At 43.1% G+C, this 23,552-nt stretch overlaps 1 protein-coding gene across 1 annotated transcript in view; it reads left to right on the top strand.

Moving 5' to 3' along the window:
- TMEM132E (transmembrane protein 132E) overlaps positions 1–23,552 on the top strand; it is a 663,923-nt gene that overhangs the window by 472,411 nt on the left and 167,960 nt on the right. Inside the window, exon 3 of the mRNA XM_077296388.1 lies at positions 15,846–16,737. Coding sequence (XP_077152503.1) covers positions 15,846–16,737 — 892 coding nt within the window. The remainder of the gene's footprint in view (positions 1–15,845; positions 16,738–23,552) is intronic.

Below are 23,552 nucleotides of genomic sequence, written 5' to 3'. Positions count from 1 at the left end.
TGTTTTTGAGTACACGACATGATGTCGTTCAATAGTACAACTTGTCCTGCAAAAAATAATCCCTCAAACGGCCATATTGATGGAAGAATATAAAAAGTTATGGCTCTGGAAAGAAGGGTAGTGAAAAACGAAAACGAAAAATCGAAAAAAGCTCCGGTCATGAAGGGGTTAAAAACTTTACGTGATACAGACTTTTTGGAGCACATATTCGTGTTCAGCATATCAAAATCTATAAGATACAATAACATTTTCTCAGGGGTCAAGAACTTCCCTGAAATTTGTTGCGCAGCGTAATAGAAAAGTTTACTTACATAGTGGGAGAACAATTATTATTTTGTATTACACGGATGGATTAAGACATAATACTGATTGGAAGAAATATTTCTCTGATTGGGATCCTTCTTACAGTAGTAGGGGATACATTTTGGGAGGATTGAGGTGTTACCGTGCCTCCTTATCCATGTTATCAATCAACCTGGTCCTGTTATATTGTTTCCAGGCCTATACATTAGGGCATTTTATTACATTTAAATCACGAACTGAAGCCGAAAAGTTTACAAATTCTACATATTGAAGATTTCGATTTTGTATTTGTATCTATTATGTAATGCTGAGTTTGGTAATTACTGCTGAGAATTAAAGCTGGATATAAATCATGTTTCAGTGTCCATTTCACTCTCCAGTGTGAGCAACTGCCAACAGCGTCTATATTGAACGCCATAACCTACTTTATTTTTTCATTAAAAATTCATGCTTTGTGAGCTCCATTGTATTTATTTCAACAATATAAGATTGCACTAAGTCAGTAGTTAATATTCTCACTGGTTTCATTCAAACCCATCTGAAAATAGCAATAAGTTTGAATAGGACTGATAAATGAAGTATGTTCCTTTTGGATTTATATAGCCTTGATTACTATTCAATGAAGTATGAAAGCATTTGGTGTTTACTTATATATTAATGCCCCTGAGGCAGAGAATTCTTTTTTTTAATAATTAAATTTAAAATTCTAAACACATTGGGAATTTGCTAAACTGAGATAGGTTTATATTAAAGGTTAAGTCTAGTAAAGAGTCAAAAAAATAAGAAAAGATAAATTATAATTAGTATTAAAAGTATTTGAGCCAATGTGCAGACTGTATAGCAGATGCAAACAAATTACACCATGGAGATCCGTAAAAAGCTGCCTACAGCCTGCATTGGGTTTGTACTGAACCTCTATGTTCTGTATGATATCATATGAAATACATGAGAAAAAGTCTTGGTAAATTGCTGATCCAGATGAGAGGGGACATGGCAGTACAGGTCAATTTTGCGATATTTTCGGCTCTTTAGTGAGGTGTGACAATTGCTGCTTGTTATAGTCAGAGAGTCTGGGTCTACATGTGATATGCATATAAAAATGGTATGGGGGCATTTACTAAAACTGGCGTTAAAAATGCCAGTTCAAAAAAACACATTCATTAAATTTGAAGAGAGCCTTACCCCTTAATCAATTTGGTTCATCTTTACCTGTCCATGTGCCAATAAATGAAATCTACACCAGCTATTAGCACCGATTTTTGCGCTAAATTATAGCAGTAACTGATATAAATACCCTAGTTCACAAATGTCACATAAAGGCATGGAGGAAACAAATGACTCGATCTCACCCATCAATCCTGACCACACAACTCTCCATGCTGATTTATATTTAGGCTTGGACTGGCCCACAGGAAAACAAGAGAATCATCTGGTGGGCCCCTGTGCAAAAGTGGATCATCACCCTCTGATATGTGCCTTACTAGGCACAATATACTTGAATCACTATGTGTTGACAGAGGCGGCATCTTATTCATTTTATTTTGTTTATTATATCAATTTATGATTGAGGATAATGTCACATTTGCATGTAGGTGAAAGGTAGAGCCCTGGAGTTGGTTACTGTTGGGCCCTTGGCACCCCAGTCCGACACTGTTTATATTGTTTAATTCTGAGAGTATCATGGACCTCTGTTTTACCAAGGGGTCTCTTTTTACTTTTTGAGCTGAAAAGTTGTTTAATTTTTTCACTACTATTTTTGTCTTTTAATTTGATGGAATAAATAAAAATACAATTTTAACCCCTTCATGACCCAGCCTATTTTGGCCTTAATGACCTTGCCGTTTTTTGAAATTCTGACCAGTGTCCCTTTATGAGGTAATAACTTAGGAACGCTTCAACGGATCCTAGCGATTCTGAGATTGTTTTCTCGCGACATATTGGGCTTCATGTTAGTGGTAAATTTAGGTCGATAATTTTTGCGTTTATTTGTGAAAAAATTGGAAATTTGGCAAAAATTTTGAAAATTTTGCAATTTTCACATTTTGAATTTTTATTCTGTTAAATCAGAGAGTTATGTGACACAAAATAGTTAACAAATAAAATTTCCCACATGTCTACTTTACATCAGCACAATTTTGGAAACAAAATTTTTTTTTGCTAGGAAGTTATAAGGGTTAAAAGTTGACCAGCGATTTCTCATTATTACAACAAAATTTACAAAACCATTTTTTTTAGGGACCAACTCACATTTGAAGTCAGATTGAGGGGTCAATATGGCTGAAAATACCCAAAAGTGACACCATTCTAAAAACTGCACCTCTCAAGGTGCTCAAAACCACATTCAAGAAGTTTATTAACCCTTCAGGTGCTTCACAGCAGCAGAAGCAACATAGAAGGAAAAAATGAACATTTAACTTTTTAGTCACAAAAATGATCTTTTAGCAACAATTTGTTTATTTTCCAAAGGGTAAAAGGAGAAACTGGACCACAAAAGTTGTTGTCCAATTTGTCCTGAGTACGCTGATACCGCATATGTGGGGGTAAACCACTGTGTGGGCGCACGGCAGGGCTCGGAAGGGAAGGAGCGCCATTTGACTTTTTGAATGAAAAATTGGCTCCAATCTTTAGCGGACACCATGTCGCGTTTGGAGACGCCCCGTGTGCCTAAACATTGGAACTCCCCCACAAGTGACCCCATTTTGGAAACTAGAACCCCCAAGGAACTTATCTAGATGCATAGTGAGCACTTTGAACCCCAAGGTGCTTCACAAATTGATCCGTAAAAATGAAAAAGTCCTTTTTTTTCACAGAAATTTTCATTTAGCCTCAATTTTTTTCATTTTCACATGGGCAACAGGATAAAATGGATCCTAAAATTTGTTGGGCAATTTCTCCTGAGTACACTGATACCTCATATGTGGGGGTAAACCACCGTTTGTGGGCACGGCAGGGCTTGGAAGGGAAGGAGCGCCATTTGACTTTTTGAATGAAAAATTGGCTCCAATCTTTAGCGGACACCATGTCGCGTTTGGAGACCCCCCGTGTGCCTAAACATTGGAGCTCCCCCACAAGTGACCCCATTTTGGAAACTAGACCCCCCAAGGAACTTATCTAGATGCATAGTGAGCACTTTGAACCCCAAGGTGCTTCACAAATTGATCCGTAAAAATGAAAAAGTACTTTTTTTTCACTAAAATTTTCATTTAGCCTCAATTTTTTTCATTTTCACATGGGCAACAGGATAAAATGGATCCTAAAATTTGTTGGGCAATTTCTCCTGAGTACACTGATACCTCATATGTGGGAGTAAGACCCCCCGTGTGCCTAAACATTGGAGCTCCCCCACAAGTGACCCCATTTTGGAAACTAGACCCCCCAAGGAACTTATCTAGATGCATAGTGAGCACTTTGAACCCCAAGGTGCTTCACAAATTGATCCGTAAAAATGAAAAAGTACTTTTTTTTCACTAAAATTTTCATTTAGCCTCAATTTTTTTCATTTTCACATGGGCAACAGGATAAAATGGATCCTAAAATTTGTTGGGCAATTTCTCCTGAGTACACTGATACCTCATATGTGGGAGTAAACCACTGTTTGGGCGCACGGCAGAGCTCGGAATTGAAGGAGCGCCATTTGACTTTTTGAATGAAAAATTGGCTCCAATCTTTAGCGGACACCATGTCGCGTTTGGAGACCCCCCGTGTGCCTAAACATTGGAGCTCCCCCACAAGTGACCCCATTTTGGAAACTAGACCCCCCATGGAACTTATCTAGATGCATAGTGAGCACTTTGAACCCCAGGGTGCTTCACAAATTGATCCGTAAAAATGAAAAAGTACTTTTTTTTCACAAACATTTTCATTTAGCCTCAATTTTTTTCATTTTCACATGGGCAACAGGATAAAATGGATCCTAAAATTTGTTGGGCAATTTCTCCTGAGTACACTGATACCTCATATGTGGGGGTAAACCACTGTTTGGGCGCACGGCAGAGCTCGGAAGTTAAGGAGCGCCATTTGACTTTTTGAATGAAAAATTAGCTCCAATCTTTAGTGGACACCATGTCGCGTTTGGAGAGCCTCCGTGTGCCTAAACATTGGAGCACCCCCACAAGTGACCCCATTTTGGAAACTAGACCTCCCAAGGAACTTATCTCGATGCATAGTGAGCACTTTGAACCCCAAGGTGCTTCACAAATTGATCCGTAAAAATGAAAAAGTACTTTTTTTTCACAAAAATTTTAATTTAGCCTCCATTTTGTTTCATTTTCACATGGGCAACAGGATAAAATGGATCCTAAAATTTGTTGGGCAATTTCTCCTGAGTACACTGATACCTCATATGTGGGGGTAAACCACTGTTTGGGCGCACGGCAGAGCTCGGAAGGGAAGGAGCGCCATTTGACTTTTTGACATACATAGTGTACATCAGGTTGGTGTGTGTGTGTTGTAGTGTATGTCAGGTTGGTGTGTGTGGCGTATACTACACCACACACACCAACCTGACGTACGCCACACCACACACCAACCTGACATACACTACACCACACACCAACCTGATGTAGTGTCAGGTTGGTGAGTGTGGCGTAGTGTACATCAGGTTGGTGTGTAGTGTACATGTGGTGTAGTGTACGTCAGGTTGGTATGTGGTGTAGTGTACGTCAGGTTGGTGCGTGTGTGTGGTGTACACTACACCACATACAACAACCTGACATACACTACACCACACACACCAACCTGACGTAGGGACAGGTTGGTGTGTGTGGTGTAGTGTACGTCAGGTTGGTATGTGGTGTAGTGTACGTCAGGTTGGTGCGTGTGTGTGGTGTACACTACACCACATACAACAACCTGACATACACTACACCACACACACCAACCTGACGTAGGGTCAGGTTGGTATGTGTGGTGTAGTGTACGTCAGGTTGGTATGTGGTGTAGTGTACGTCAGGTTGGTGCGTGTGTGTGGTGTATACTACACCACACACTAACCTGACATACACTACACCACACACACCAACCTGACGTAGGGTCAGGTTGGTGTGTGTGGTGTAGTGTACGTCAGGTTGGTATGTGGTGTAGTGTACGTCAGGTTGGTGCGTGTGTGTGGTGTATACTACACCACACACCAACCTGACATACACTACACCACACACACCAACCTGACGTAGGGTCAGGTTGGTGTGTGTGGTGTAGTGTACGTGGTGTTGTGTATATCAGCCTGGTGTGGGTGAGTTCTGTAGTGGAATATCAGGATGTGGCTAGTCCATGGACGTGTGATGAATTCTGAAGCATTCATCCAAACACAGTCCAGGTTTGTCGGGACACGTTTCACATTGGAAACGAGTTTCCTTTCTTATCCCCCTTTTATAACATACCCGGCACCTTTTTCTTTTTCGCCCCTCTCTGGGAAAATGTTGCCCTGGTACAATACGGGAACCTTGAGTTCCAGGGGTGCTGGGGCCCGCTCCTTCCTCGTATCCAAACATCAGGGCCTTTATCACCGCCTCCTGGAACTGAAGGAAGGTGTTGTTGTTCTGACCTGCACATCGTGATAGCACGTATGCGTTATACAGTGCCATTTGTACGATGTGCACAGCCATTTTTTTATACCACACCTTTGTTTTCCGCATGGCACTATAGGGCTGGAGGACTTGATCAGAAAGATCAACTCCCCCCATGTGTTTGTTGTACCCCAGGGCACAGTCCGGTTTGTGGACCTGTGCTGGGGTACCTCGAACGGTGGTGGCCGTGGTGCCGGGACCATGGATTGTGGTCAAGAAAAAGACGTCCCTTTTGTCTTTGAACTTGACCACAAGCATGTTGCCGCTACATTGGGCTCGGCTCTCACCCTTTGGGAGAGCCTGCTCAATTAGTGACAAAGGGAGACCCCTCTGGTTTCTGCGCACAGTACCGCAAGCGACGGTAGCTCTGGCAGAGAGGGATTGAAAGAGTGGGATGCTTGTATAAAAGTTATCAACGTACAGATGGTAACCTTTATCAAGCAGTGGGTGAACTAAATCCCACACTATTTTCCCACTCACCCCCAGAGCGGGTGGACATTCTGGGGGCTGGATCCTGATGTCCTTTCCTTGATAAACTCTAAAGCTGAGTGTGTACCCTGAGGTACTCTCGCAGAGCTTATAGAGCTTAATCCCGTACCTTGCCCGTTTGCTGGGCAGGTACTGACGGAACTGAAGCCGCCCTTTGAAGAGGATGAGGGATTCATCCACACATATTTCCCTTTGGGGAATGTACACTTCAGCAAACTTGTTGCTGAAGTGTTCGATGATAGGCCGAATTTTGAACAGTCTATCAAAATTCGGGTCATCGCGGGGAAGGATGTCGGTGTTGTCCCTAAAATGTAGAAATTTATGAATCGCTTCAAAACGTTTGCGAATCATAACCATGCCATATATTGGAGTTTGATATAAAATATCAGTACTCCAGTATTGGCGAATTTCTGGTTTCTTCACAATCCCCATGTGAAGGACCAGTCCCCAATATTTCAACATTTCTACAGAGTCAACGGGACTCCAAGCAGAAAATGATGAAACTGGGTTTAGGGAAAAAAATTGCAGGGCATACAAATTTGTTTGCTCCACCATGAGACTGACGATTGACTCCGAGAAAAAGACTTTGAAAAAGTCTATTTCCCTGAGGTTGGCAGTCTCAAATTGGATTCCTGATTGGGGAATGAAATCAGGAATCCGTGGAGCAAAATTTTCAGGGACAGGGGTCCAGGTGGGGGCACTAGTGCTAGGTTGGGCGTGACTAGCACTAGGTTGGGGGTTACTTACCCTTGGCTGTGTGTCTCCTCCCCTGGGCTCCGGCTCTCCTCCACTGGGCTCCGGCTCTCCTCTGCTGGGCTCCGGCTCTCCTCCGCTGGGCTCCGGACGATTTCTCGTTCTGCGACTTCTTGGTGGTGGTGAGTCCGTGTCACTGGAGGAGGAAGAGTGGGAGGAATACAAAAAAGTGGGGTCCTCTCCCTCACTATCAGCTTCGGAGGCAATAAAAGAATATGCCTCCTCTGCCGAGTACAGCCTTTGTGACTCTGATGACTGGGATGAGCGGGACATTGTGTGTGTGGTGTGTGTAAAAAAAACCTAAGCTTTATTACAGTGTGCGTGTGTGTATGTGCGAGTGTTTAGTGAAACTTTTTTACTGCAGGAGGGGACTTTCAGGCGTGGGGGGCTGAGGAGATGCAGGATCCGGCAGCAGCAGCAAGGGGAGCGATCAGCGGGGCACGGGAGCGATCAGCGAGGCGCGGGAGCGATCACACGGGAGTGATCAGCGGGGCGCAGGAGCGATCACGCGGGAGCGATCAGTGGGGCGCGGGAGCGATCACACGGGAGCGATCAGCGGGGCACGGGGGAGAGCTGTCAGGCGAAGGGGCCTGAGGAAATGCAGGAGCCAGCGGGGGGGGGGGGGTTTGGGGGTGATCTCCAGGGGGGGGGGCAGAAGGTGGCTGTCAGGAGCGGAGGGAAGGAGGGGGCAGGGGAGATGTAGGAGCCTGCAGCAGGGAAGGGTGATCACTGGGCAGGGGGGTGATTTCTGGTGCATGGGAGGGGGTGGAGGTCAGGGGGGGGGAAATCGGATGGGGGGGGAGTACCGGAAGGCGGACCAGAAGGCGGCGATCAGCGGACCGGAAGGCGGACAGGTGGCGATCAGCGGGGCACGGAGGAGCTGTCAGGCAAAGGGGCCTGAGGAAATGCAGGAGCCGGGGGGGGGGGTGATCAGGGGGGCGATAAGAGTGATCACTGGGGTGGGTGATCACCGGAGGGGGAGGCGTTAGAGGGTGGCTGTAGGAGCAGCAGGGAAAGTTGATCCCTGGGCAGGGGGGTGATTTCTGGAGTGTGGGAGGGAGTGCAGGGGGGATCGGATGGCGGGGGGGGGATCGGATGGCGGGGGGGGGATCGGACGGTGGGGGGAGAGGGAGGCAGAAGGGGGGGGAGTACCGGAAGGCGGCAGGGGCGGTCAGGAGTCAGCAGGGGCGGCGATCAATAGGCGGCAGCGTCGGTAAGGTGGCAGCGGCGGCGGCGATCAGGCAGCGGCAGCGGCGGGTGCAGCACGCAGGAACCTCACTCTCCAGCTTCCACGGAAGGGATGAAGCTGGAGAGTGATGTCAGACATGTTTCACTCCGCCCCTCCACATCTGATTGGAGGGAAAGCGTCACATGGACGCTTTCTCCAATCAGAGCTGGAGGGGGGTGAAACAGAGGGCACAGGAGCGATCGTGGCCACGGGGGGGCAAAGCCACCCCCCCTGGGGTCAACTAGAGGTCCTCACGTACCTGCGGGTCCGGTGACATTTCATTGACCCCGGTCACCGGACCCGCAGGAACGCGATCAAACCATGACGCATACGCTGCGTCATAGGTCGGATTGGCACCGACTTTCATGACGCAGCGTATGCGTCAAAGGTCGGGAAGGGGTTAATACAGCTCTGGTGCTATGGACTCTCGGATGTTGCTTGTTTCCTCAGCTGTGTAGAAGCCAAGTGTGTACCGAGATCTACGCATGGTGCATGGGACATTTCTTGATCTACACAGGAAAGAATCCTAACATGCGACACTGGGTTACATATGTATGGAGGTACGGTAATTCTTCTAGGGAAATATATATCCATGGTGGATCCTGTACAACTGTGCACAAAGGTTTCATGCTAAAGAGGTCATACAGGCTCCTGCCATCCAGGCATCATGGCGATGTGCATGAGTTCTATATGTTTTAGCATTTTTAAAACCTGCAGTATCCAAACAGTACAGGATTTTATATGTAAACTATCCTCATTTATCCTGTCAAATCCTAATCATAGGAGCTGAAGAGAAAAGTACGAGTCTTTAAAAATGTATAAATATGAAGGGAAATGAATTGCAAACACATTTCACTTAAGTCAAAATTTCATCTCGTTCATTTAGTTTTCTTTTGTTTTGTTTTTGAGAAAATTGGATCAGAAGCTTTCGATGAAAAATAAATCTTCAAGCAGCATCTTCCTGCCAGCTGTAAATGTGGCCAGGAGAGTGAAGAGCTATTTTTATTGTCTATAAAGTTTTCATGTGACATGACTATTAAGCTCACAAGAGCAGCGAGTTCAAATAAGCTTTATTTGAAAACAATAAAAGTAATTGTTAAAAATTAATTGCCATGTGCTTCCACATAAAGGTACTGTAACAGTCATTCTTCATGAAATTACCAGACGTAACAAGGATCACACTCAGTTATTGCTTTTTCATCTTGTTTATGGGACGATTGAATGCAGATACCTATAAAGAACAGCCCCAGCATTTTTTTTATTTCACAGCTGGAGTTGTAGCACTAATCCGTGTTCCTTGTCCCCTAGTCATACACTGACCAGCTGCTGTCTTCGGCTCTTCCCAGTGCCGTTCCGGTCTGTCTCCACTATCTTGTGACCACAGCTTCTGACTGACTGGAAGTCAGATGTACCAGTGACAAGCTTTCAGTCTAAGTATATTAGAGCTTCTTTCTGGCCTCATTCTGGCTCTCATAGACTTACACTGACTAGTGACTTCCGGCTCCCCCAACATACAATGGAGCGGTCCGAATCTGAAGTCCAACCGGAACAACGCTGATAGCAGAAGAAGACAGCAACTGATAACTGATATGTTTAAAAAAGGAGACATGGCCTCCGTTTTCTTTGAGCTGGTGTAGTGCAGCAGTAGCACCCTATGCAGTGATGAGGCAGTGACCCAGCAAAGTTCAGAGCAAAAGTCTCTTTAATGTTGTACTCACAAATAATGCACAGCATATGCACAGCCGAGAACCATATCTTCCAGTTTACAGCCAATAAACACACCAGTCCACCTCCAAGACCTGTTGCCGTCGGTGATTGCACCGCTGTGTATGCTGTGTGTGCAAGACCTCTCAGCTCCCTTGGCTGTTTGGCTCCGCTTGCCTGTGTTGCCTCACACAGGTGGAACTCCACAGAGCCGACTACTCTGCACTCTAGCAAACACTAAACTGACTCTGGCCCTGACAAACCCAACACATTTACTGCAGGGTTTTTAACCAAAGGACTTGTGGCTTCAGGCCACATGGAAAACAAGGCCAGGAAGGAAACGGACTGAACCACTACTATTCAAAACACAAAAGCCCATGTAGGTTTTCTTAAATCTTTCTTGGACAAATAGCTTGCCCAAGACTAACACTTACTTTTATTCCACATTGCAATCACAGCTACGCCGGTCACTGTCTCACACTGAATATTATGTTAACATAGCTCCCCATGGCTAGGTGTCCATTAGTCAGGGTCTCAGTCCTCCTGCGCCCTTATTCATATTTACATCATTTGACATGTGGTGAGGTTTCAATATTAGAGGTTATGACCATCCTGAATAGGGTCACCTTGACACGGTGGGATGGGTTTTTACGATCAAAATTATGTTAGCTAAGCACCCTATGTGACTTTAATGCACTATTGCTATTTATTTATTTACTGCAGGGTATTTGCTCATTTTGTTTTTATCTTAGGTTTTGTTTGTTCAGTGACCAGTGTGAATATGCGCCTACACGTCGCATGCATATCAACTTATATTCCAGTTCTTTTTAGGTTTCTATTCAAATTCTTGTCTACAAGTCCAAAACATCTCTGCCTCTGGCTGGCGTTATAGTTGGGGGAATGTTTTTACTGCTTCCCTCCCTGCTGTTTTTTTTTGAGATGTGCCAGCAATTAGAATGTGTTTGCCATTTAATCAAATTGGAATTCATCACACTGGACTTAGCAGGGAGTAGGCCTTATTGCTGCCACAGTGGTAAACATCCAGCTAGCTTCTGTGTACAAACCAACTTGCCTCTGGCACCCTCCAAGGTTCTTCACCCTGTCACTACACAGCCACTCAGGAAGAAACTCTTCACTTTTACAGGTCATTAGCATTTGCTGACAGCTTTCTTCTGGATGTCACCGCTGTACTAGTGGTGACATTATAAGCTAGCAGAGGTAAACACATTACTAGCTAAGAGGCCGACAATAATGTTATTCCTCCATGATTATTTTGCTTCGGGTTACATAAAAGGCAGAGAGATTGGAGATCTGACTGTCACCTCACCATGATGAGTGAATTATTCTCCGGTAATTATCCAGATTACTACACTTTCCTAAAATTTAATTACATTTGACTCAGAAGGAAGACTAATTATTAGAATCAGGGCCAGGTAATAATTTACAGTATGTAACCAATGGACTCCAATATTTCTATATGGTCAATTGATATATTATGTTTATGAATATAAATTATAGCATGAAATATAAAGCAAACAATAAAAACTCTAGCAGAAAACTTTGTTTTAGCATAAAATTCACCGTAACTAAAGCAATTTTGAAAGGTTAAACTTTTCATATTTTATATTAATGTGACTTGGTTGTGACTTAATGGACACGTGCCTGAATCAGCACACTGTTCCTTCATTTTTCTGGTAAATAAACAACCAGCAAAGATGTACTTTTTCCTCTCCGATGATAGTTTTTTTTTCTTATAAGGGATGTAGGCTGTGCATGTCATTTATATTTTCAGAAAAAAAAACAAAAAAAACAAGTTAAGCAAAAATTTGAGACAGCGCACAACTTGTAACCAATGGAATGCAAAATTTCTATGCACTAGTGAAATACTAATGTATGCATGTATTTTCACATAATTATTTAAAAAATAAATAATAAAGATATATACAGTAGAGAGAGTGAGATAAACTATGTGTGTATATACATGCAGATGTACTATATACTGTATACACAGCCGATTAAGCCATTAAGAAAAGTGATGAGCGAGTGTACTTGGCACTTGGGTTTTCCGAACATGCTCGGGTGATCTCCGAGTATTTGTTAGTGCTCGGAGATTATGTTTGTGTCCCCGCAGCTGCATGATTTGTGGCTGCTAGACAGCCTGAATACATGTTGGGGTTGCCTGTTTGCCTTTTTTTGCCGCTTTTCTTGCAACATTTTTACTGCGTTTTTCAGGATCCCAAAGTTGACCATTGCTTCCACATTGAAAGCACAAACAATGCAAGGTATTAGGCCACCAATGCAAAACTTATATGAAACCATAAAACATTTACTTAACACACTGGCAGGGCATTGAATTGATAGTAGATAAAGAAATACCAGCTCACCCATGCCCTAGGCAGTTGGCGGCACGAGATCCATAGGACAAGATGCAATCACATGTGGACCAAAGGAGGGGTTGATCCAGCTTCATGATTTGATGAAGAGATGGGAGAAGGTGCAAAAAATATGTAAAAAAAAATTAATAGACAGCATAACAGCAGAGCTAACAAAGAACGCCATGTGCATACATATTTTTTGCACCTGCTCCCATCAAATAAAACATTTTTTGGCAAAACATTTCTGGAAGCTGGATCAACCCCTCCTTTCGTCCACATTGAATTGATAAGGCATTGTTTATATAAGGCATTGGTAGGGCACTGAATAGGTAGGGCATTGTTTACTTTAACACGGCAACAAAATCCTAAAAATGAGTTTTTCATCTGGTTTTTTTCACCAAAAATGCTGTAAAACTGAAAGCAGTGTTTTTGTTGCCTCTCTGCAGTTACTCATTGTAACTCATTTCGATGGGTAAAAAAAACTGCAACAACACTGAAAGATTTGACATGCTGCAGTTTTCAAAATCGCAGCAGTTTTCCAATTCCACCAGGAAAAAAAAACAGGCATGCACATGTGATTTCTGAAATCGTATAGCTTTTGCTGGTATTGTAAAAAGCATCTTTTAACTTGCACAAGAAAATGCAGCAAAAAACAACAAAGGCCTCATGTACAAAACATGGTGCTTTTGATGGTCTTGTTGTACCTCCATTTGCCACAGAGATTTATTTCCCTTGAATTGCAGTATGCTTGTTAGTGGAAAATAAAATACTGAATCTAGGCACCCCAAAGCTATAATGCAGTCTTTACACCATAGATAAAGGGAACTTGTCACCAGAAAAAAACACTATTAACCTACAGATATGGAGTTAACCTGCAGGTTTATAGTGTTACTAAGGCTAGTTTCACACTAGCGTTAACTGCAATACGTCGCAAATGCGTCGTTTTGCCGAAAATACGCATCCAGCAAAAGTTCTTGCTGGATACGTTTTTTCGTCATAGACTAACATTAGCGACGCATTTGCGACGCATTGCAAAACGTCGCATCCGTTTTGCGACGCTTGGGCGTGTGGTAGCGGACCGTCGGGAGAAAAAAACGTTACATGTAACGTTTTTTGCTCCCGACGGTCCGCTTTTTCCGACCGCGCATGCGCGGCCGGAACTCCGCCCCCACCTCCCCGCACTTCCCCGCACATCACAATGGGGCAGCGGATGCGTGGGAAAAATGCATCCGCTGCCCCCGTTGTGCGGCGGAGACCACGCTAGCGTCGGGAACGGCAGCCCGACGCACAGCGACGGGTTGTTCCCGACGCTAGTGTGAAAGTAGCCTAACCTGCCCTGTACCCATACATAACCGAACACTGCGGGGAGAAAATAAATGTGTTTTCTCCCCGCAGTGTCCCACTTACAGTCAAGGCCCTAATACCGAGCCAGTGTCAGTCAGGGCCGGGGACTGAGTATACCGCTGTGTATACTCAGAGCGGTGACTGAAGCAGTGCCAGCACCACCACGTGACTGAAACAGGGACGCTGTCAGGGAGAATACATTTCATTTTCTCTCTGCAGTGTTCGGCTATGTGCGGGCACAGGGCAGGTTAGTTTCTGGTGACATGCTCCCTTTAAATCCATGCAAATAGAATATCTACATAAAAGGATGTTTGACTCCACCCAAAACAGAAAATTTCAGTTTTTTAAGTTAGGGTATGTGCACTTTTAGACCCCGGCATACCTAAAAATTGGCCAGATCACTTCTCTTACCCACTTCATGGCTTAAAAGAAGTGAAAAATGAGGGAACATGTACACAGTAAATCGTTTTGACTTTGCACCTCATATGTTTATTCTTTCAGGTGAGTAATCCCGTCTATAAACGACATTGTGCGCACAAACCCTAACGCTGTCCTGCGGATTTTATTACCCCAGATAAGGAGCCAATAACTTTTTTTGTGGTCATTTGCAGAGTAATATTTTGTCACCATAAGCATTTTGTTTTGTGAATCCTTTTAACGTCCTGTATCTCAGCTTCCTAGACCCCTATGAGTTTGACATGGTGGGGATGAGAACACAGATATACTGCAGTAGTTTGGATCCACGCCATATTATATAGTCACGGTAGGCAATGTCGTATTCTGCATTTAATGGTGACGTTACTTGTGATGACAGAAGCAGCTGTCTCTGATATTTTGATATGTAAACTGAATAAGGGTGACTAAGCTTTTGGTTTTAATCCCACAGTTAAAGAACATCTGCATAAAAATGTCATTAATGACTAAACATGTAGATATGAGTTTGGTCTGCTTGTTTCCTAAGTGGGTTAAGAAATCATCTCTGTCCTCCATAACTCTGGCAAACACCCATCTCCCTGATGAGCTCCGGCCAAGTTCTGGATGCGTAGTGAGACTGCATTCAGCAAAGAGTCTGGGTGTGAATACTAAGTAGCAAAATCTTCCTTGCTAACCCCTACTAGAGCGCAGGCACAGTGCTCCTCCCTTTGCCGCTCTGCATGCTGTAGACATCTCCCCTTGCTAGAATTCAGGACCATCAGTGCACTGAGCACCGGGTGATCGCATCTCTGAACATTTCTAGCTGTTTGAATAGATGCTTCAATGATTTTCTCAGCTTGCCTTATTTTTTTTGTTTTTTTCTTCATCTCTGTAATACAGTGCAATCACAAAATAAACAGTTGCCTTCTGCGCTTAGTATTACATATATCTACACTATCTGTGTATCAGTTTGATGGCCTGTATCTACAACTAGACTATCTGTATCTAGCTGTATGTTTCTTTGAGAATTTAAATAATTGTCTGGTTAAAACAAGTAATCATCTATCGATAGGATATGTGATAACTTATTAATTGGTAGGAGTACAACTACTGGGACCCGCATTAATTGGCAGAATTGGTCACTTTTATCCTCTTTATATGGGATAGCCAGGGAAAATGCTTGACCACTATTCCATTCTTCCCTAGGCGGTTGTAAAAGCACTGCATTTGGCTTTTTCCAACAGCACCATAGAGAATGAATGGAGCAACGATTAGACATCTGACTTGTTGTGCCTACTTGTAACGGTAATCAGTGCAGGCCCCAACAGTTGGACCTCCAACTTTCAGCAAGATCTCACCTCTCTTGTAGTTAGGCAGCAACTTGTTTTAACCAGACAACTTCTTTAACATAAGAAAGCTACAAAATATGTATGTGTCTCTGCATTGAAATCTCTAAGCGCAACCTACTCTGTACATGGCTACAGTGTATAGACAAAAATCATATTGCAATCCTGTTTGCAGCTATCCTACATTTAGTTCACAATAAATTAAAAATTCAAGTAATGTTATTACTTATGCCGTATTTCCAGAATACAGATCCATGCCATGCAATGTCTTTCTTTTTTCAAGTATCTTTATGCCATTTCCTAATTGTTAATTTTTCTTTTTCAGCATCTTGTAAAGTCCTCCCTACGATCCATCCTACTGCCCTTCCGCCTCCTCCATCTGCCATACTACCAGTGATTTATCGCCTGTCCAATACCCGCCTTGCCTTCTTTTTACGAGAAGAAGGGCCACTTCCCACATGGAATTCAAGTATGCCTCTGCTGCAACGGTCAGAGCCCTTTGTGGTTTTTCAAACAAAGGAATTGCCAGTGTTGAATGTCACATTGGGACCTTTTGCTTCTGGACAAGTTTTGCCAAAAGAACTGCTTCAGCCTTCAAGTATACTAGAAGTTCCTGATCGATTGACCGTAAACTGGAAAATTAGAGCTTACATTATTCGTACAAAGGTTCCTGCTACCCAGCCATTTGTACAGGTGCTCTTTTATGTAGCTGGACGAGATTGGGATGATTTTGGAGTGACCGAACGTCTTCCCTGTGTTCGGCTTCATGTTTTTCAGGAGACGCGAGAGCGCAAGACTTCATGTCGACTACGGGGAAGTCTTGCCACGTGCCTTGTTCAAGCTGAACTGCCTCAGAGTTGGTTTGGATGGACAGCCGCACCTATAGGGAGACGGAAATCATCCCCTGATGGAGCAGACCTCAATGGAGAAAGCCAACAAATAGAACTTTTTTACACTTTACATACACCAGACTATACTGGAAGCTGCCAAAACGATATAAATACCCGTAGAGGAGCTGAAGGCCCAACTCAACATCCACTTTTAAGGATTGGTAGTGTAAGCCTATACCAACCCGTACAAGTTGAGCAGACACAAGAACAGCATTTGGATACAAATATCTTTATCAGGCTTCCAGATCGGCCACTACGTCCTGGAGAGATCCTTAGTGTCATGCTTTATCTACAACCAAATTCAACAGTAGAACACTTCACAGTAAGGTAATATGACAGTAGATGATAGCAAGTTAAATCGTGATCTGTAGGGTAGAACAATGATCTTTATTTTATTGATTTTGCATAATAGATGATTGATGATTATTTGAATAGGTGATGATCTGCAGTACCTGGCAGCAGCCAATAAAGAATGTGACAAAGCAGTGGTGTTCTCCTCTGTACACTGTTTAGTTTTAGCAGCAGCCATAGGTGACAAGAGTTGACTATTGGGGCTGAAAAGTGTCAGACCCTCCTCGATCAGATATTGGTGGTCTAACCTGGAGAAAACGTTTATCAATATCAATGTGGTTGGTTTAAAAACCATGTTTCTGGTACATATGGCTACAAAATGCCTTTTACTTTTTATTCTGTTTCTCTAAAGAAAACTGTATGACTAGAGACTATTGCAGGAAACATGAAAATGAGCTTTAACATAGGGGAAATGTTCTATCCATCTATAGTTACTGAGCTGTAACAGGAAGAAATATTGTACCAGTATATAGTTACTGAGCTGTAACTGTGTAAATTGCTATACCTTTCTATAGTTACTGAGCTGTAACTGTGTAAATTGCTATACCTTTCTATAGTTACTGAGCTGTAACTGTTGGAAATGCTGTACCTGTACATAGTTTCTGAGCTCTGATGATACAACTGTCTTTTGTTACAGAGCTGTAACTGTGAGAAATGCTATACCTGTATATAGTTACTGAGCTGTAACTGTTGGAAATGCTGTACCTGTATATAGTTACTCAGCTGTAACTGGAGGAAATACTGTACCTGTATATAGTTACTGAGCGGTAGCTGGAGGAAATACTGTACCTGCATATAGTTACTGAGCTGTAACAGGAAGAAATACTGTGCCTGTCTATAGTTATGGACCTGTGACTGGGAGAAAGACTATCTTTCTATTGTTACTGAGCTGTAACCTAGGAAATGGAGCACCCCCAGTAGGGCTATGGGGTACTCGGTACCGGGTCCTATGGTTTTCGGTGGGGATGTCACGGTGGCTGACCCAGTCCGTGGCCCTAGGGAATGTCCATTGTAAATGGGGAAAGGTCTTTAAAGGGATAATGTTCATGACGCCACCTGTGGTATTCGGTCAGGGTGACCGACGCTGCTTAGGGGTCCGCTGGGGTGATGTAATGGCAGCTAGATGGTGAACCTTCCCACAGGTGAAGTGTATCCCCAGGGCTTCCCAGAGTGTAGATTAATGGTGTGAGGCGCAGTGAAGAACGAGGATGCAAGGTTGCAGTCTCTTTACCTTTACTAAAGGCTTCAGCATCCACAGTCCAGGGTACAGACCACAGGGTAGGCAGAGTCCGGCCGGTCTAAAGGCAAATCCAGAGTCCCCTTATCCAGGTGGAAATCAGTAGCCTTTCTCTAGCGCCTGGGTGTTGTAGTACCTCCCTGCTGAGTTTCTCGGTAAGGTCCTCACAACTGATGTTAGTGTTCTAGATGTTATTTCTCTCTCTCTGTCCCCCTGATGGAATGGATAGGACAAACCCGTATGACTGATGGCCTGAGGCTTTTACAGGGACTCTACCATGCCCCGGCCCCCACAAGTTGCCACCGTGCCTCCTGGGTATAAGGTCGGGCAGGTAATATGGAATTGCCTATCCTGCCAGTCTCTGGAGCAAGGCTTGGAGACAATTACTCCCTCGGTGTTCCGGCTACCGGATTCTGCGCCTCAGAAAGGAGGCAGCCTTTTGCAGGGCAGAACTCCATCTGGATTCCTCTCCTTGTGCTATGACTTTGTTTCTCACCCTCCGCAATACAATTCTCTTTCGTGTCCTTTCTTAGAATGCTGCTGCACGTGGGGCAGGTGCAGCTCCGTGGCCTTCTGTCTAGGCCTCTGACAGGATCCCACCCCTGTCAGGGACCCCTCTGTCTGCAGCTCTCTGATGTTCCTCCTTCCCCTCTGGCTGCCCGACAGGGTGCTGCCTGGGTGAAGCCCAGTCAGCTTCTGCCTAACTTCCTATCCAGACCACCAGTTTTACCTAATTGTGAGGAGTGCCCTAATAGATAGGAGCGTAGCTCCCCCTGGTGGGCTGGAGTGTGAATTGTGTTGTGTGGTTTGTGATACCTGGTAAAGAGATCTCCTTCATTGCCTTCAAACGTAACATCACTCCCCCTGGTGGGAGGATTACATTACTGCAACGACCATGGCTTTGGGGCGCTGCAGAAATACTGTACCTGCCTATAATCACTGAGCTGTAACTAGAAGAAATGCTGTACCTGTATATAGTTACTGAGCTGTAACTAGAGGAAATGATGTACCTGTCTATAATCACTGAGCTTTAACTAGAGGAAATGCTGTACCTGTATCTAGTTTTGGATCCCTGATGATGGGGTGATGATGCAGCTGTCTATGGTTACAGAGCTGTAACTGAGAGAAATGTTGCACCTGTCTGAAGTTACTGAACTGTAACTGGGTTCAGAAATCTTGTACCTGTCTATATTTACTGAATTGTGATTGTGGAAAATACTGTATCTGCTTTTATTTATTGAGCTGTGACTGGGAAAAGTACCATGCCTGTCTATAGTTACTGAGTTTTGGCATGGTAAATTGCTGTAACTGTCTGTTTATTGAGTTCTGAGGGAAGAAAATGCTGTACTTGTCTATGGTTTTTGAGCTTCTGTAGAGGGGAAATGCTGTATTTCTCTATGGTTATTGAGCTCTGATGACGGGGGAATTTTGCGCCTGTCTACACAGTAGTTATGTGTGTTGATGGAGGGAAAATGCTGTACCTGTTTATAGTTGTTGAGCTTTAATTTGGGGAATATTCTGTACATTTCTATATACAGGTGCTTCTCACAAAATTAGAATATCATCAAAAAGTAAATTTATTTCAGTTCTTCACAAAAAAGTGAACCTCATATGTTACATAGAGTCATTACAAAAAGAGTGATCTATTTCAAGCTTTATTTCTGTTAATGTTGATGATTATGGCTTACAGCTGATGAAAACCAAAAAGTCATACATGACTTGAATAGCACAGCTTCAAGTCCACTAATAGGTCTATTCAATACAGTAAAAAGTGAAAAAAAGTGAAAAATGAAAAATTATCCCCTTTTTGAACCATTAAAATAAAACAATAAAAAAAAGTTTTTTCTTGCAAATTTCAAATTTTTTTGTCACCATTTAAAAAAATAAATAGGAAAAAAAGATGTTTGTTATATGCTCACAGGCCAAGGTAAAGAGAGAAGAGAAATGGAAGCCTACAACATTTTTGAAAGCTTTTGTTCACTTTTAGAGACCACAGAAATATTCACAGACTAAGTAACACTGTATGTCTGAGAAATGGAGGCCTACAACATTTTTAACCCCTTAGCGACGGAGCCAATTTGCAGCTTAATGACCAGGCCAATTTTTACAACTCTGACCACTGTCACTTTATAAGGTTATAACTCTGGAACGCTTTAACGGATCCCACTGATTCTAAGATTTTTTTTTCATGACATATTGTACTTCATTATAGCTGTAAAATTTCTTCGATATTACTTGAGTTTATTTATGAAAAAAATGGAAATATGGTGAAAATTTTTAAAATTTTGCAATTTTAAATTTTTTAATTTTTATGCCCTTAAATCACAGAGATATGTCACGCAAAAAAGTTAATAAATAACATTTGCCACATGTCTACTTTGCATCAGCACAATTTTGGAAACAATTTTTTTTGTTAGGAAGTTATAACAGTTAAAAGTTGACCAGTGATTTCTCATTTTTACAACAAAATTAACAAAACCATTTTTTTAGGGACCATCTCTCATTTAAAGTCACTTTGAGGTGTGTACATGACAGAAAATACCCAAAAGTGACACAATTCTAAAAACTTCACCCCTCAAGGTGCTCAAAACCACATTCAAGAAGTTTATTAACCCTTTACGTGCTTCACAGGAACTGAAGCAATGTGGAAGGAAAAAACTAACATTTACCTTTTTTTATATTTTAATTCAGAACCAATTTTTTTTATTTTCACATGTGTAAAAAGAGAAAATGAACCACAAAATTTGTTGAGCAATTTCTTTTGAACACTTCGATACCCCATATGTGGGGGTAAACCACTGTTTGGACGCACAGCAGAGCTTGGAAGAGAAGGAGTGCCGTTTGACTTTTTCAATGCTGAATTGGCTGGAATTGAGATAGGACGCCATGTCGCGTTTGGAGAGCCCCTGATGTGCCTAAACAGTGGAAACCCCCCATAAGTGACAACATTTTGGAAACTAGACCCCTTAAGAAACTTATCTAGATGTGTGGTGAGCACTTTGAACCCCCAAGTGCTTCACAGAAGTTTATAACGTAGAGCCGTGAAGATAAATAGTCATATTTTTTCCACAGAAATTATCTTTTCGTCCCCAATTTTTTATTTTCTCAAGGGCAGCAGGAGAAATTAGACCCCAAAAGTTGTTGTCCAGTTTTTCCTGCGTACGCTGATGATCCCTTATGTGAGAGAAAACTACTGTTTGGGCACACGTCGGGGCTCGAAGGGAAGTAGTGATATTTTGAAATGCAGACTTTGATGGAATGGTCTGCAGGCCTCATGTTGCGTTTGCAGAGCCCTTGATGTGCCTAAACAGTAGAAACCCCCCACAAGTGATCGCATTTTGGAAAATAAATCACCACAAGGAGCTTATCTAGATGTGTGGTGAGCACTTTGAATGCCTAAATGCTTCACAAAAGTTTATAATGCAGAGCCGTGAAAATAAAAAAATCCTTTTTTTTCACAAAAATGATTTTTTTAGCCCCCAATTTTTTTATTTTACCAAGGGTAATAGGAGAAACTGGACTGCAAAAGTTGTTTTCCAATTTGTCCTGAATACGCTGATGTCCCATATGTGGGGGTAAACCACTGTTTGGGCGCACAGCAGAGCTCAGAAGGGAGGGAGCACCATTTGAGTTTTTGAATGCAAAATTGGCTGGAATCAATGGTGGAGCCATGTCGCGTTTGGAGACGCCCTGATGTACCTAAACAGTGGAAACCCCCCAATTCTAACTCCAACCCTAACCCCAACACACCCCTAACCCTAATCCCAACCCTAACCATAATCCTAATCACAACCGTAACCCCAACACACCCCTAAACCTAATCCCAACCCTAATCACAACCCCAATCACAACCCTAACCCCAACACACCCCTAATCTTAATCCCAACCCTAACCATAACCCTAATCAAAACCCTAACCCCAACACACCCCTAACCCTAATCCCAACCCTAACCATAACCCTAGCCACAAACCTAACCCTAATCCCAACCCTAATCCCAACACACCCCTAACCCTAATCCCAACGGAAACCATAACCCTAATCCCTAACCTAACCCTAATCCCAAACCTCACCCTAATCCCAAGTCTTAACCATAACCCTAATGCAAACCCTAATACCAACCCTAACCCTAATCCCAACTCTTTCTCTAACTTTAGCCCCAACACTAACCCTAACTATAGCCCTAACTCTAAACCTAACTTTATCCCAACTCACTTTAGCCCAACTGTAACCCTAACTGGAAAATGGAAAGAAATACATTTTCTTTATTTTATTATTGTTCCCTAACTAAAGGGGTGATAAAGGTTTTTTTTTTTACAATTTTTTTTATTTTTATCATTGTGATAGGGTCTATCACAGTGACCAAAATGAACCAATAGGAAAAATATTCCTATTGTTGCCATATGCCGGCAGGCAGATCTTGGCGGGCGCACTGCAGATGCGCCCGCCATTTTCTTCCCGGGAAAAGATGGCGGCGCCCATGGGGAGAAGCAGGAGGGCCAAGGAGCACCAGGAGGTACCCGGGGGGGATCAGGGACCCTATCTCTCTCCTCTGATGTGCAATCACACATTATAAAAAAACGACCCGAATCATGTTCTCTTGGGTCTCAGCTACCCCTGGCAGCCGAGACCCCGGAGAAAATCTGACTCTGGGGGGTGCTATACACTTTTTTAATTATGGCACTGGGGCATAAGTACCCTTAACTACCACCGTTAAAAGGCGTATCAGTGGTCATTAAAGAATTAAAAGCTTTTCTTCACTTTTAGAAATCACTGAAATATTCACAAAATAAGGCTAGGTTCACATTAGCGTTTCTGTGCGCAACGTATCATCTGCATGTGTAAATGCACACTTACGCCTGCGCATCATCTTGCGCATGATGAAAACAAAAACGCTGTGTGTGCATGCATTTAAATGCGTTTTGGCATGCATTTGCGCTTTTTATGCACATGGTGGAGGTGGTGACATCATTTACTGGACATGCGCAGTCTAAAGTACGCATGCCAATCACACGCATGCGTATGTATGTCTTTGCGTACCAATGTGTTCCCATAGACAGTAATGTGTTTTTTGATGCACTCATACGCATGTGCATGCCTGTGCATATTTGATGGACTTTTGCCGCCTCAAAAAATGTAACATGTTGCATTCGCAGTGCCCGCCACACACCGTGAAACGACGCATGCATACACAAAAGCATGTGAATGCATGCAAACCCATATCCATGCGTACACCATGTAAAATATATGTACGCATGATGCATGCGGATCTATGCGGATCAAACGCTGCACAAAAAGACGCAAATGTGAAACCAGCCTATCACTGTCTGTCTGAGCAATGGAGGCCTGCACAATTTTTTTATGCTTTTGAGAAGTTTTACAGATCAACGAAATGTTCACAGACCAAGTAACACTTTGTCTTAGAAATGTAAGCCAACAACATTTTTATAAGCTTTTGTTCACTTTTAGAGATCACAGAAATATTCACAGACCAAGTAACACTGTATGTCTGAGAAATGGAAGCCTAGCAGGACAACAGGGCTGTTAGTTTGATGG

Source organism: Ranitomeya variabilis, chromosome 3 (assembly GCF_051348905.1).
Source record: "Ranitomeya variabilis isolate aRanVar5 chromosome 3, aRanVar5.hap1, whole genome shotgun sequence".
Classification (NCBI taxonomy): Eukaryota; Metazoa; Chordata; class Amphibia; order Anura; family Dendrobatidae; genus Ranitomeya; species Ranitomeya variabilis.
This window is presented reverse-complemented; position numbering and strand designations above follow the sequence as displayed.